Consider the following 12,500-nt stretch of genomic DNA (forward strand, 5'->3'; position numbering starts at 1 on the left):
ATTACTTTGACTTCATAAAATGGTAGAAGTGTGTTTAGATGCTATTTCTTATTAAAGAAACAGGATGGGTTGGTTAAATTTATGGCGTTTCCGCATTTTTGTATCAGTCAAATATCACAAAAAATTTGATGGTCTGCATTATGGTCGTCAAGTTAATTTTATGTGTTAACTGGATAATGTTTGTTGTTTATTTATTCATAATGTGTACATTCACGTACAACAAGCTAAAAACACCAGTAACATTTAACACCCCTTTGGCAGGGTAGGGATAACGAGGGAGGGAAAAAAAGTCTAGAGAACTGGAGTAGCTTGCAGGAATGAAAGCACAAATGTACTTTTTAAGTTGTTTAGTGACGAAGGTTCAGTTTTTGTTCTATTTTCCTGCGAGGAGCGAAAATTAGGAAGCCGAGGGTTGGGGGATGTGGAATTTAAGTGGGTTTGCAATGAAGGTAAATGTGCAGCATCATGGGCCATAATGGGATTTTGGGGGAGGGTGGGGGCTAGGTGATTTTTCTCTGCCCCATTTTTATAGTTTAATTAGTTTTTGAGGGAAGTTTTATTCATTGAAGATTTTGCGTCGGTCGATCAGGACACTTCAGCGCTGGAGAATTGATTGATTAGTAACGAAGGTAATTCAGGGAGAATGATTCAATTACCAGTAAGTAATATTTTGTCACGGGGATGATCAGGGGCTCTAAGTGATGACGAAATCGACCCCTCTTAACTGGCCCCAATCTAATTATCATCCCGTTATACATTGGATGTGTTTAAAGTGTAGCAGCAAGTTCTTACCCTGTTTGGCCTCGTTGACTATTCTCTCCCTCTCTCACAAGAGCTTTCCCCAGTTGTTTCTGGAGTTCCCGTCGGTCTGTGCGCGTGTGTGTGTCGCGACGAACGTTGATATCTGCTTTTTGTAAATATCTTCACTGTGAGCATTTTAAAATTTAACTCTGAATTACTCGTCAAGGCCTTTGCTTCTGTTAACATTGCGTTATTTTCAAAGGTTAGTGCCTAGTAGAGGTGTTTATTGTTAACCACGTTTTTGTTATTTGATATATATATATATATATATATATATATATATATATATATATATATATATGTGTGTATATATATATATATATATATATATATATATATATATATATATATATATATATATATATATATATATATACACACACATACATACATACATACATCATGAACACTATATGGCCAAGAGGAATGGGAAGCAAAGGAGAGCAAGATCTTTTGCCTTTATTCTAAGGCATTATTTTCAAGCAGACTACATATGATGGAACAGAAGATTACACACAACATGGTATTAGAATTAAAAAGAACATTTTTCTTTTGGCTATTTCTAACTGAATTTGCAAGTTGATTTATTCTGATGTTTAATTTCTTTATTTGGTGAGGACAGTTTCTCATGTATGGACTGTGATTCATTTTATTTGGGCCAGACAAGTAAGGAAGTTATTGTCGAAGTTGATCATTATGAATATTACGTAGAAGCGGTGAAAAGAATAATGTACTTTTTGTACACCTAAGTAAATAAATTACATAAAACTGATTGGTACCATAATAGTATAAGTAAAAAATTTTATTTCTCAACACTTAATGGAAGCTGCATTAACACAGCGAACAAAGGAAAATAACTAATTTCAGCCCCGGTCCGTACACTTTTGACTCCATTCTGCATGAAATGTTCAAAAGAGAAACTAAATAATATCGGTAAGCTTGGTTAATGTCCGTTCCCGTGTTTGGTTGATCCAGTTATCTAAGATAATCTAAGAAGACCAAATCCAAAAGTAATGACCTTGGTATTCATTAAATGGGTATCAAGTTAATGGTGAATTACTTTTTTTTGTAGATGAATGTTTGTTTAGGTTAAAGATGAAAACTGTCTTCCTTCCGAATGTGTGGTTAGGTTAAAGATAAAAAATTGCCTTCCTTCCATCCTTCAGGGGACGCTACGAGGAAAGGATTTGATTTACGTTCTACTGGAAGGAACTAATGGTGCAGTTGACGGGTCAGAGATTAGGATAAAAAGAGTCGAAGTCAAAGCTTTATGAAATACTACTACTACTACTACTAAAGGAAATTAAAATAATTGTGTTGGTTAAAGAATATGATATAACCACAAATTAAGGGTTTGAACCAGCATTCCCAAAATATTAATAAATAGCATATCTCCTATTGAATCTTACCCCCAGTGATGAACTATCTAAAACGCGTATGCAAATTTAATCAAATTATAAAAGCGGGGTTTATTTTGTTAGCAAAACTTCTTTGCTGTAGTTTTGAAACTCTCTGAAAACACGTATTATGGTCTATTTGAAAATGGCAGTTTCTCTCTCTCTCTCTCTCTCTCTCTCTCTAAGATGTGGTTTGTGTATTTCCTGTTTCTACGAGTGAAGAGTGCTTAACTTTTCTGTGATCTGTTGTACTGTTTCGATCAAATTTTCATGCTGACTGATTTTCTGATGTCAACAATTAATATTGTTACTCAAGTTACAATTCTTATGCCTCGTTTTGTTTGGATTTCGCTCCCGCGAATATCCACCATGTAAGACTCGTCCATAGATTTGGACTCCAGCTACCCAGTATGTGAAAAAAACCCACTCTTGTTTTTCCAGAACTGGTTCCCGTAATTCCATTTCAGCTGGTCCCGAGAAGGAGATTATAACCTCTTGGTTCCAAGTAGGCTGTCACACGCCTCTTCGACTGCGAGAACCCGCTTGAATATATCCAATCAAGGTGTAGCGATCTGTATACCCTGTCGTGAATATATTAGATACACCTCAGATGAACGACCTTTCCCTTTATGCAAATGGACGTCGCCACCTGCTCTCCCTTCTCTTTTCGTTTCCGCCTCTTTCCTGTCTGCGGACCAGGGTCGGGTCAAGAGGAAAATGTGGGAAACAAGGAGCGATGGAAATCTTAATAAATGTGGAGTTTTACGGAGTCGGAACCCTCTTCTTCAGTTGTTCCTACCAGTTCTCTTCTTTTCTAATGGTCATGATACATTTAGGAATGTGGCAGGGATGTTAAAAGTGCTATCATTGTTATCCCGTACTTATTTGTTACACACACTCTGTGTGTGTGTGTGTCCGTAATAATTCATAAAAAATTTCACTCTTAAGGACAACTGTTATCCTCTCTCTCTCTCTCTCTCTCTCTCTCTCTCTCTCTCTCTCTCTCTCTCTCTCTGTTGTTGCAGGCAAATCTTGATAAGCTATTAGAAATTGGGCAGCATTCTTTGGTTCGTCATCATTTGGTATCAGTATTTACTATTTCTGTCATAAATTTTCTCCAATTTTCCCCCTTTATTCATGCTTAAATTTACTATTACAATGCAGATCAGGATCCTTGGCTCATTGAAATCCCGCCGAATTACAGAGGCATCCATTTGCCAAATAACGTGGGACTACTAAAAGTGACAGCCACTCCAAAAGGTTTGATAGGGATCCTGTATGGGAATGGCCACTAGGAACCCGACGACGATTGTCTGGGATAATTATGAACAATACAAGATTACGGTTGATGGCTATCGTCCGTGGGGGAACAATAGGGGAACAATGTGGTATCTAATGTTCCCATCTTTTGAAAGAGTCCCTCCGATTGCGGTAGTGGTTGAGATGGACCCTTAGGCCACTACGAGCTCCTGTCCGGGATGGTGGGGGGCCCCCAGGAGCATCGCGAATCCCTACCCTCGTAAGGGGGTTAGGTGGGTCTTGGGTTAGATGGACAGGTGGGAAGGATAGACGGATAAGGGAAGCCTGCGAAAGGCAATCATTCTTTAAAACTCAAGATAAAACGGTTTTGGTTCTGGCACCCAGTGGTGGTGAATCAGAACTAAACTCAGACGTAAATTAAGATAATCTTTGTATCGCTGAAAAAAAATTAATCTTGCGAGGCCTACGGTAATTTATTTAGTCCTGGCGAATTTTGATGCGAAAGAAACATTTCAAGGATGGTTTTGAGAGTTTGCCGTTTTTAGAAGTTGTATAGCAGCGAATTCTGTCCCATTTCTGCAGCTTTTGCTGTGGTAAATTTAGGGGCCATGCCTTAAAAGGTGTCAGTGAATTCCCATCAAGTGATGTGGGGTTTGAGGTAGCATTTCTATAGAGATACAAGTAGATTATGGGAGGCCAGAGAAAGACAGAATTTCAGGATCGAAGTAGGTGCGATTAAGTTGTGCGTAGTACACTTACACAATTTACTGTTTGCATGCATTAACGGGAGTTTTCTTGAAAAAAAAAAACATGAGCTACTGTACAGTGTGCGAAATTCAAGCTTTATTACAGCTCGAGTAGCATCTAGACATGCCAGTTTTCTTTAGTTGTAGGAGTTTGTTGTGTTAGATAGAAAAAAAAAATAGAAAGGAAATTAAGCCTAGAAGATTTAATCTGCGCTAAGTTTTCTGTAACAGTCAAAGCAGTTTTCGAGTTTGCCTGGAGAGCATAATAATAATAATAATAAAAAAAAGAAGCTTCGCCAGAAGATCAGAAAGCAAACGGAGAGATTTTTCGAGGCATCCAGAAAATAGGAGAGGCAGAAAACGAAGTGAAAACGCATTATAAGAAAGATCAGAGTTCTCTGAACCACCAATAGCAATAGGGGTGGAAGAGACACAGGACCCTCTGCTGGACTGGAAGCTGAGTCCTCGCAAAGAGAAGTAATTAGCTAGGACTTTCACTTCCGCTGTGTCCTGAGAATTACCTTCAGATAACAGCATGAGATCCCCAAGCTCTTGCTAAAAGAGTTATGTCGCTTCTTGCTTGTTGTATCAAATAATGACAAATAAATTTCGCTTGAACTAATAATGACAGAATACCACTGTACAGATCATGGCAATTTGGAGTACAGCAAAAGTTCTCTGAGACTGTAAAAGATAATATTTATTCAAATAATTTCTTATTACCACACTGCGTAACCTATGGCACAGTATCTTCCGCCGGCCCATCCCTTAAAAAAAAAAAAAAAAAAAAGTGCTTAGTCTAACAGAAGCCACTGAATGTGTCACTTTTAAAGTTTTAGTCCAAAAACCTTTAGATGTCTAAGCGCACCTGAGGTCAGGAATTTCTGTCGTGAATTTTACAGTTACTTTTGATCTTATACTATACCAGAAAAAACTCTGCTGAAACGTGGGTGGGTTTCCAAATATACATATATATATTTCTTTGTTCTCCTAGCTCTCTTCAAGGGGTGGTAAGAATACTGCCCTGAAATGTAAGACTGCAGTATCTGCAAAAATACAAGACAGAAAAATGGTAGACACCACCTTGCCTTACTACTGATTTTTGCAGATACTGCAAATGGGACCCCCTAAATACTCGTGGAAAGCATTGAGGAATCATTCTGAAACTGCAGTAACTTGTGTATTAGAGTTTCACGAGCCCATTAGGTGGCATATCTCAATTTCGAAAATTTTGCAGATACTGCAGTTTTCCATTTTAGGGCAGATAAAAGTTATACATTTCCGTAACTATGAATCGTTAATACCCTTTTCCTTTGTTTTTGCAGGTGATGTGCTCGTTGCCATGGTGGAAGGCGTGTTTACGTCGTCAGGTGGTTTCGATGTCACAGTCGTGAGGCTTCTGTTATGACGCCTTCCCCCACCCTTTACAGCAGCATGACTACTGCCACGACCATGTCCCCACCCAGAGCAGTGCCAAGTGCCCGCCATCGGGACCCTCATCGAGATATGGCAAAATCGCTGCCGAGGGACTACGGAGCCTCTGTGAGGGACCTCGGTTCTTCCCTTACTTTCAGCCCTCGGAACTTTTGTCAAGCATCCAGGGGCTTCGCTTCCCATCGCGACCACCTGGGAGGGTCGTGGGACCAACTGGACAGCCCCAGAGCGCATGCAGCTCCCCTGAGGTCGTCATGGGACCATTTAGGTCCCAACTGGGACCAAGGGGACCTGTCTCTCGAACTGTCCCGAGGGCCGGATGCTCTCCTGACCCACACGCTCAGGCCCTCGCGTCACGACTCTGCCAATACTCGAAAATTGGGCCAAGACGTCGTCAGCAACCCCAGAGTCACCAGTGGGGACATCGGGAATGACCAAGAGAAGCTTGACGGGGAGATGGGTGACTTGGCCTCCCCTCGCGACTCTGTTGCGGGGGCGAAGGGCTTGCTCAATGCTCCGGGACAGAACAACTGCTTCCTCAACAGTGCTGTACAGGTAAGATTTCATTTACCTGAGTGGTTGTGCTTGTGACTGTATCGCATTAAAATATACTTGTATGAAAGGTCAAGGACTTGAGGCTGCAAGTTCTCAAGTTATTCAACATTCAAGTACTTTGTTTCTTGTGGCCTCTTTTCGCTACCTAATCAAACTCCTCTTCCTCTTCCTCCTCCTCCTCCTCCTCCTCCTCCTCCTCCTCCTCCTCCTCCTCCTCCTCCTCCTCCTCCTCCTCCTCCTCCTCCTCCTCCTCCTCCTCCTCCCTACTCTTCTTCAAGCTTAGGTAAAACTTTAACACGACAAAATCAACACCTCAGAGTTATAGTCTTGACCTCTTTGTTGGAGATTTCAAGTAATATGTTTAGATTTGCTTCCAGTGTGTATGTTCATTCATCACCAATAGTATAATTGATATGGATTCCATAATGTACAGAAACTTTCGTGTAGTTTAAGAGTTCCAGATATAAGTATCAGTAATTTGTTGTATGTGACCAAAGAGGAAGTTCACAAGAGACCGACAAATTTAGTCTGGAAAGAGAAATGGAAAATGAAAGTAATAAAAAATCTAACTGAATGTAAAGATTTTAGAACGTGCAACTTACAGTATGTGTAACTGAAAGAAAATATATGTATCAACCGGTCTGATGCAGTTCTAGGAATTTGATAACCTGCCTGTAGTATTTTATAGTTGTTTTATTTTCATGAATTACATGTATGCTGTACCTCTTCAGACCATAAAGTTTTGATGCATGTTATTAAATTTTTCATTATATTTTTCCGGACACAAAGACCACCAATATTAGCAACTAATATCTGATGCTTTGTAGTTTTCTCATCTATAGCAGGCTTGTTTTCAAAAATGGTAGCAACCATGACGAATTCTCTGTATTATAGATGTAGTTTTTGTCTATTGTTAGTTTCAAATGTATGTATATGTGTGTATGTGTGTGTGTGTGTATATATATATATATATATATATATATATATATATATATATATATATATATATATATATATGTATACACATGCACACACTATATATGCATTACAACATTTATATATATTATGATTTCTACCGCTATGTATCAGTCCTTCGTCAGTGCATTCCAATTAAATCTCTTAAACTCTTTGACATTCATTTTGTATTATTCGAAGATATCTCTGTAGTGAGTAATGTCATAATAAACAAGACATCATAATAAAGAAATAAAAATAATCATGTCATCTTTTATGGCGATGCAAAAGAGGCGGCTTTAATGAATTATGTGTCACTGTGTTTAAGATAATAAAAAGAATTAACAAGTTGATATTTTGTGTAATTTTCATGGAAACTATTTCTGCAAATTTCAGCCTATTCACGTTACTTTCCATCTGTTGAGAATTCAACCCGTCTTTTATTTGGGCTCTATGGCCCCACTCTTTCTTATCCCAATTTTACTCGTTCCCATTACACTGCAGATAGATGTAGATACAGGTAACAGTACCTGTGGCTATGAGCGATTGTGATTAGAGAAATGTCTACTTTTAATTTTACCGAGTTCATCGTAGCTATACCCCAACCAAACTCTTGTTCTTCAGATTTTGATGCCTTCGTAAAACACATGAATTGTCAATTTGCTTTGATCGTGTTGGATTTGTTTTAATGTCAGTAATTTGGTTAAATATTTATTTTGGATGTTCGGCGTTTATTTGATTTAAATTGATTCTATTTTTTTACGTTTAAATATACGGGTTGTTGTGTAGTCGAGTATTGATTTAAAGCTTCATTTATCAATTTTTTGTTGTGTGCTAGGTTTTAAAAATACACACACACACACACACACACACACACACACACACACACACACACACACACACACACACACACACAAGAGCAACATGCAGCAACGGATCTTGGACACAGCAACTCAGTAATTGTGGGAAGCTAGCAGATAACCTCATTTGAGAAAAGGATAATGACTGAAATGAGCATGGCGGAAAAAAAGAAAAACGGAAGGGAAAAAATCGCCACAAAAAAAAAGATCCTATTACCATTTTTTTTTTTTTTTTTTTTTTTTTTTTTTTTACTTAAGACCTGGAGAATATTGAACAAGGCTATCGCATTACGGCTCATCGTTCCGACCATTTCATGCGGTGAAATCGCCTTTATTGCATTCTCATGGCAAGACTATTAAAGGGGGGGTGGGGATGTAAGTAGCTGGGTCACGATAACAACGCTCCAGTTGTGATGTCAGTTAAAATGACAGTTACGATGGCACAATGGGGCCGGGTTCGGTGACTCCGCTGATGTCTTTTGATATCGATTTTTTTTTTTTTTTTTTTTTACCGCTGTTAGACTGCAAGGAGCGGGTATATCATTTTTCGTTTTGTTGGACTCTCTCTCTCTCTCTCTCTCTCTCTCTCTCTCTCTCTCTCTCTCTCTCTCTCTCTCAGCTTATGTATTCAGTTCACAGACTGAATGACCAGAGTGTACCTTTGGATTGTAGCTGGGATTTAAAGAGAGAGGGAAGCGAAGCATAATAGATGTGAGTGGTCAGTTCTCAGTCTGAACGTATGCCAGCATAATTGTGCTGTAATTGAAAACGGAAGCGTGTAGGATAATTCTCTCTCTCTCTCTCTCTCTCGCTCCCTCTCTCTCTCTCTCTCTCTCTCTCTCTCTCTCTCTCTCTCTCTCTCTCTCTCTCTCTCTCTCTCTCTCTCTCTCTCTCTCTCTCTCTATATATATATATATATATATATATATATATATATACATATACTGTATATATATATACAGTATATATAAATTTATATATATGTATGTATGTGTGTGTGTATGCATGAATGTATGTCTGTGTGTGCGTATGTCAAATAATTAATTTCCTTAGGCTTTAGAGGAGTATTAGGCATTACTGCCACTTAAATGAATCATGAATCCTGCGGATGAAGCGTTTACATATGCTGTTCCTTCACTTTAACGTCAGTATCTGTCTGAAAAGTGAATTGATTCTACAGCAAGAAAAAGATTCATGTAAAATATGCATATATAAAAAATGTAAATTATACGTATCACTGACCAATGGAAAGGGTTTGTAAAAAAAAAGTGAGCAATTCCTACTTGAACTTCTTGACTTTACTAAACGTTCAAAGCGTTTAAAGCGGGCTTTGTTTTAGAAGTACTGTAGTAAAAGAAGAAAATGTTCTGCATGATTTGTACCTTTGCTCAGGAAGCTGAATCCCTTGATCTCATATTTTTGTATAAATTTGCATTTAGGAATGTTATAAAGTAGGATATTGCTGCAATCATAGTAGCCTGCGTGCTCGCTTCCATGTAACTATTTTATCTTTATTCCTGCGTCATCCCACTTTGCGACAGTCTCAAGGCGAGGCTGATGATTCGATAGTTACTTATGATGTCGGAATGTGGGATGGTATTTAGATTAATCGTTACTGGGAAAACATTGATAATCAGTTGGTCATAACAGTAAATACAGCTTCCATGTATTCTGGATGTGTACTCGTATATGTCAATTCATTTGACAAAAATTTGTGAAAGATGAGGAATTTACTTTTACCGTGTGATTTAACAAATTAATAACAAGATTGGCAAAAATGTGGTACATCTTTTTTTTTTTTTGCTAGGCAGGATGTTAAGCCTAAATATCTGAAGGTTACCTGGGATTCCTTCGCCTGTGGCGAGGCAAAGGAAAATTGCTCTTCAGGTAATCTCTTTTGGGAATTCTCTTGCTGATGTTTTCTGTGTGAGAAAATGGTTCTGCGCATAAAAGCAGAACGCGTTGATGCTCTATTTACTTATTATTCGTCTTCATGAAATCTTAAAGTAATATAGATTCAGACTTGAGGTTTTTTTCCTTGTATTATTAGAAGCCTGCTGAAAGTGAACGCAGACTCTCACATATGAGCATTTCCTACAAATGTTAATACAAATGTTTACAGTGGAAACCTTGTTCTTTGTTCCATTCTCCCTGGATCCTGGCCCATTGTAGTCCTTGGGAAGCGTAGAGGATGGCAACTGAGAGGCAAAGCCCAGTGCTTTGATCACGTTAGACATCAAAGCCATGGAAGCCTTGCACCTTAGCTGCTGCCCTAGCAAATTGTAGCCAGGCTTTTTTTTTTCTTAGTAAGAGTTTCATTTTTCTTTAATTCGTCTATCAAAACAGACTTTTGGATGAAGACCCTAAAATTATTTGAATCATGGGATATTCTGTTGTTGCAACTTTGATGGCGGGTGGAAGTGGACGGCATGTCTGCCTCTTCAGCCGTAAAACCGGAGCACCTGACGTGGGCTAGCGAGGGAAATTTTCATATTAAGCCTTGCCCTCGGTGCTGGGTACGATCTCGGCGGACTGAGGAAAAAACCATTAGGAGGAAAACACCAAAATAACGTCTCTGAACTTCAAGAAAAGCCCGTGAGAAAGAACCCCCCAAAAATACGAGAAACAAAATACTAAGAACCCCTAAAAACAAAATATTAATGACCGTAATGAAATTGTTCGAGCTCCCAAACAAAATAAAAAATAAGACAACAACCATTATGAAAAAAAAAAAAAAATTAGTCCATCAACATAGCAGATAACAAACCGGTTAATCGAGGTCCCACCTCAAATTGAGGAAATACCATAAGAAAAAGAAACTATACTATAAAATAAAAATGTCAGGGGAGATGTAATCACATCACCAGTACTTTACTAATGCACAACTTCATTGGTAAGAACACGACATATACGTATGACGACACATGCAAATGTGGTACATGCTGTATGGAACTCTGCAATAAAAACGGATATATAACCATCGATAAGACTATAAGAAATTCTAAAATATAGAAATAAGAAAACAACTGGCATAGGAACTCGTGAAAAAGGATGCATATGTATCAACCATTTGATATGTTATCAAGAAAAACATATAAATGTTATAGATAAATTTCTAGAAGAAATTCAGACGAAAGATAAAAAAAGAAAATAAACTGGTGATGAAACAGTTAGAAAGAGAGTAAACCAGCTGCAAAAAATGAAATGAAATGTCTGATAAAAATTAACTCCAGTTATAATAAGCAAAAAATAGTAAAACATCAACTTCTGTAAGCCATAAAACCTCATTCTTACATAGACATTGATGATTATATAATTTAGCTGAGTGTGAATGGTCTTCAGACCTGATTACACCTTGGAGAAATACAGCGTCTCCTCAAAGACTAATTAACCTTTGGCCCCCGAAGGGGATAGTGCCGTCAGTGCACCTCTTGGGGTGCACTGTAGGCATTACTCAGGGTTCTTTGAAGCGTCCCTTTCGCCCCTAGCCGCAACCCCTTTCGTTCCTTTTACTTTACCTGTGTTCATACTATCTTTCTTTCATCGTACTTTCCAGCCTCTCCTAACATTTGTTTCATATGTAAGTGCGAGGTTTTCCTCCTATAACTCCTTTGAAACTTCCTTTACTCTCAATTTTCTTTTAAGCGCTGAATGACCTCATTGGTCCTAGCGCTTGGCATTTGTTCTAAATTTTATATTCTAACTCCAATAAATCTTAAGAATTTTGTAAACATACCAGTACCATCAATAGGCAATATTTACGAGCAACAGCTTCACAAGAGAAAGGCAACTAACGACTGCAGTGTACATAAACAGTGACATAATATATAATAAAATAATTGTTAATAATACTGATTTACAGTTTTCAGCATTCAACTTACAATACCATCCGCATTGCGCGTAATTAACCAGATTACAAGTGTTAATAAGTGATCTCTAAGGGACCCTGCTTTATAGCTGGTGATTTTGATGCCCATAACCCTATTTGGGATGTATAACACCGTATCTTGCAGGATATACAGTATAGTGGAATAGATCATGGATTCAAATAATCTGTGCGGTCTCAATGACAACGTGGCAAATACGTATTTCTCAAAAGCACAAGGGACTTTTTCATCAGTGGATGTAGCTCTTTACTAACTGAACTTAGCAGATAAATATGAATGGAACATATTTCACGACACATGTACCAGTGGTGTTTTTATAGTTTAATTTCACTTTTACAAAGTAATCCCATGAAACATATTCCTTATTACAATATTCAGAAAGTTGACTAGGAAATATACCATTTGCACACAAGAAAATTCCCTCCATTTGAATTAAAGACCACGGTGAAACTAATAATTTCATTGCAAAAGTTATCAGAAACGCCACGAGTCAAGCCATATTCCATATTACTTACACATTAGTTTCTGATGCTCCTTTAGAATTGATAAAAAAAAAATTACTTGGAAGAAGACTAGACAATCTAAACAAAAGGGTTATCAAAACTG

At 38.0% G+C, this 12,500-nt stretch overlaps 1 protein-coding gene across 1 annotated transcript in view; it reads left to right on the plus strand.

Annotated features, from left to right (window-relative positions):
- The window catches only part of ec (echinus), a 483,333-nt gene that overhangs the window by 125,966 nt on the left and 344,867 nt on the right, over positions 1 to 12,500 (plus strand). Inside the window, exon 2 of the mRNA XM_067132826.1 lies at positions 5,530 to 6,193. Within this exon, the coding sequence (XP_066988927.1) occupies positions 5,609 to 6,193 (585 nt within the window). The 5' untranslated portion in view covers positions 5,530 to 5,608. The remainder of the gene's footprint in view (positions 1 to 5,529; positions 6,194 to 12,500) is intronic.

The sequence above is a fragment of the Macrobrachium rosenbergii genome, chromosome 32, assembly GCF_040412425.1.
Source record: "Macrobrachium rosenbergii isolate ZJJX-2024 chromosome 32, ASM4041242v1, whole genome shotgun sequence".
Lineage (NCBI taxonomy): Eukaryota > Metazoa > Arthropoda > Malacostraca > Decapoda > Palaemonidae > Macrobrachium > Macrobrachium rosenbergii.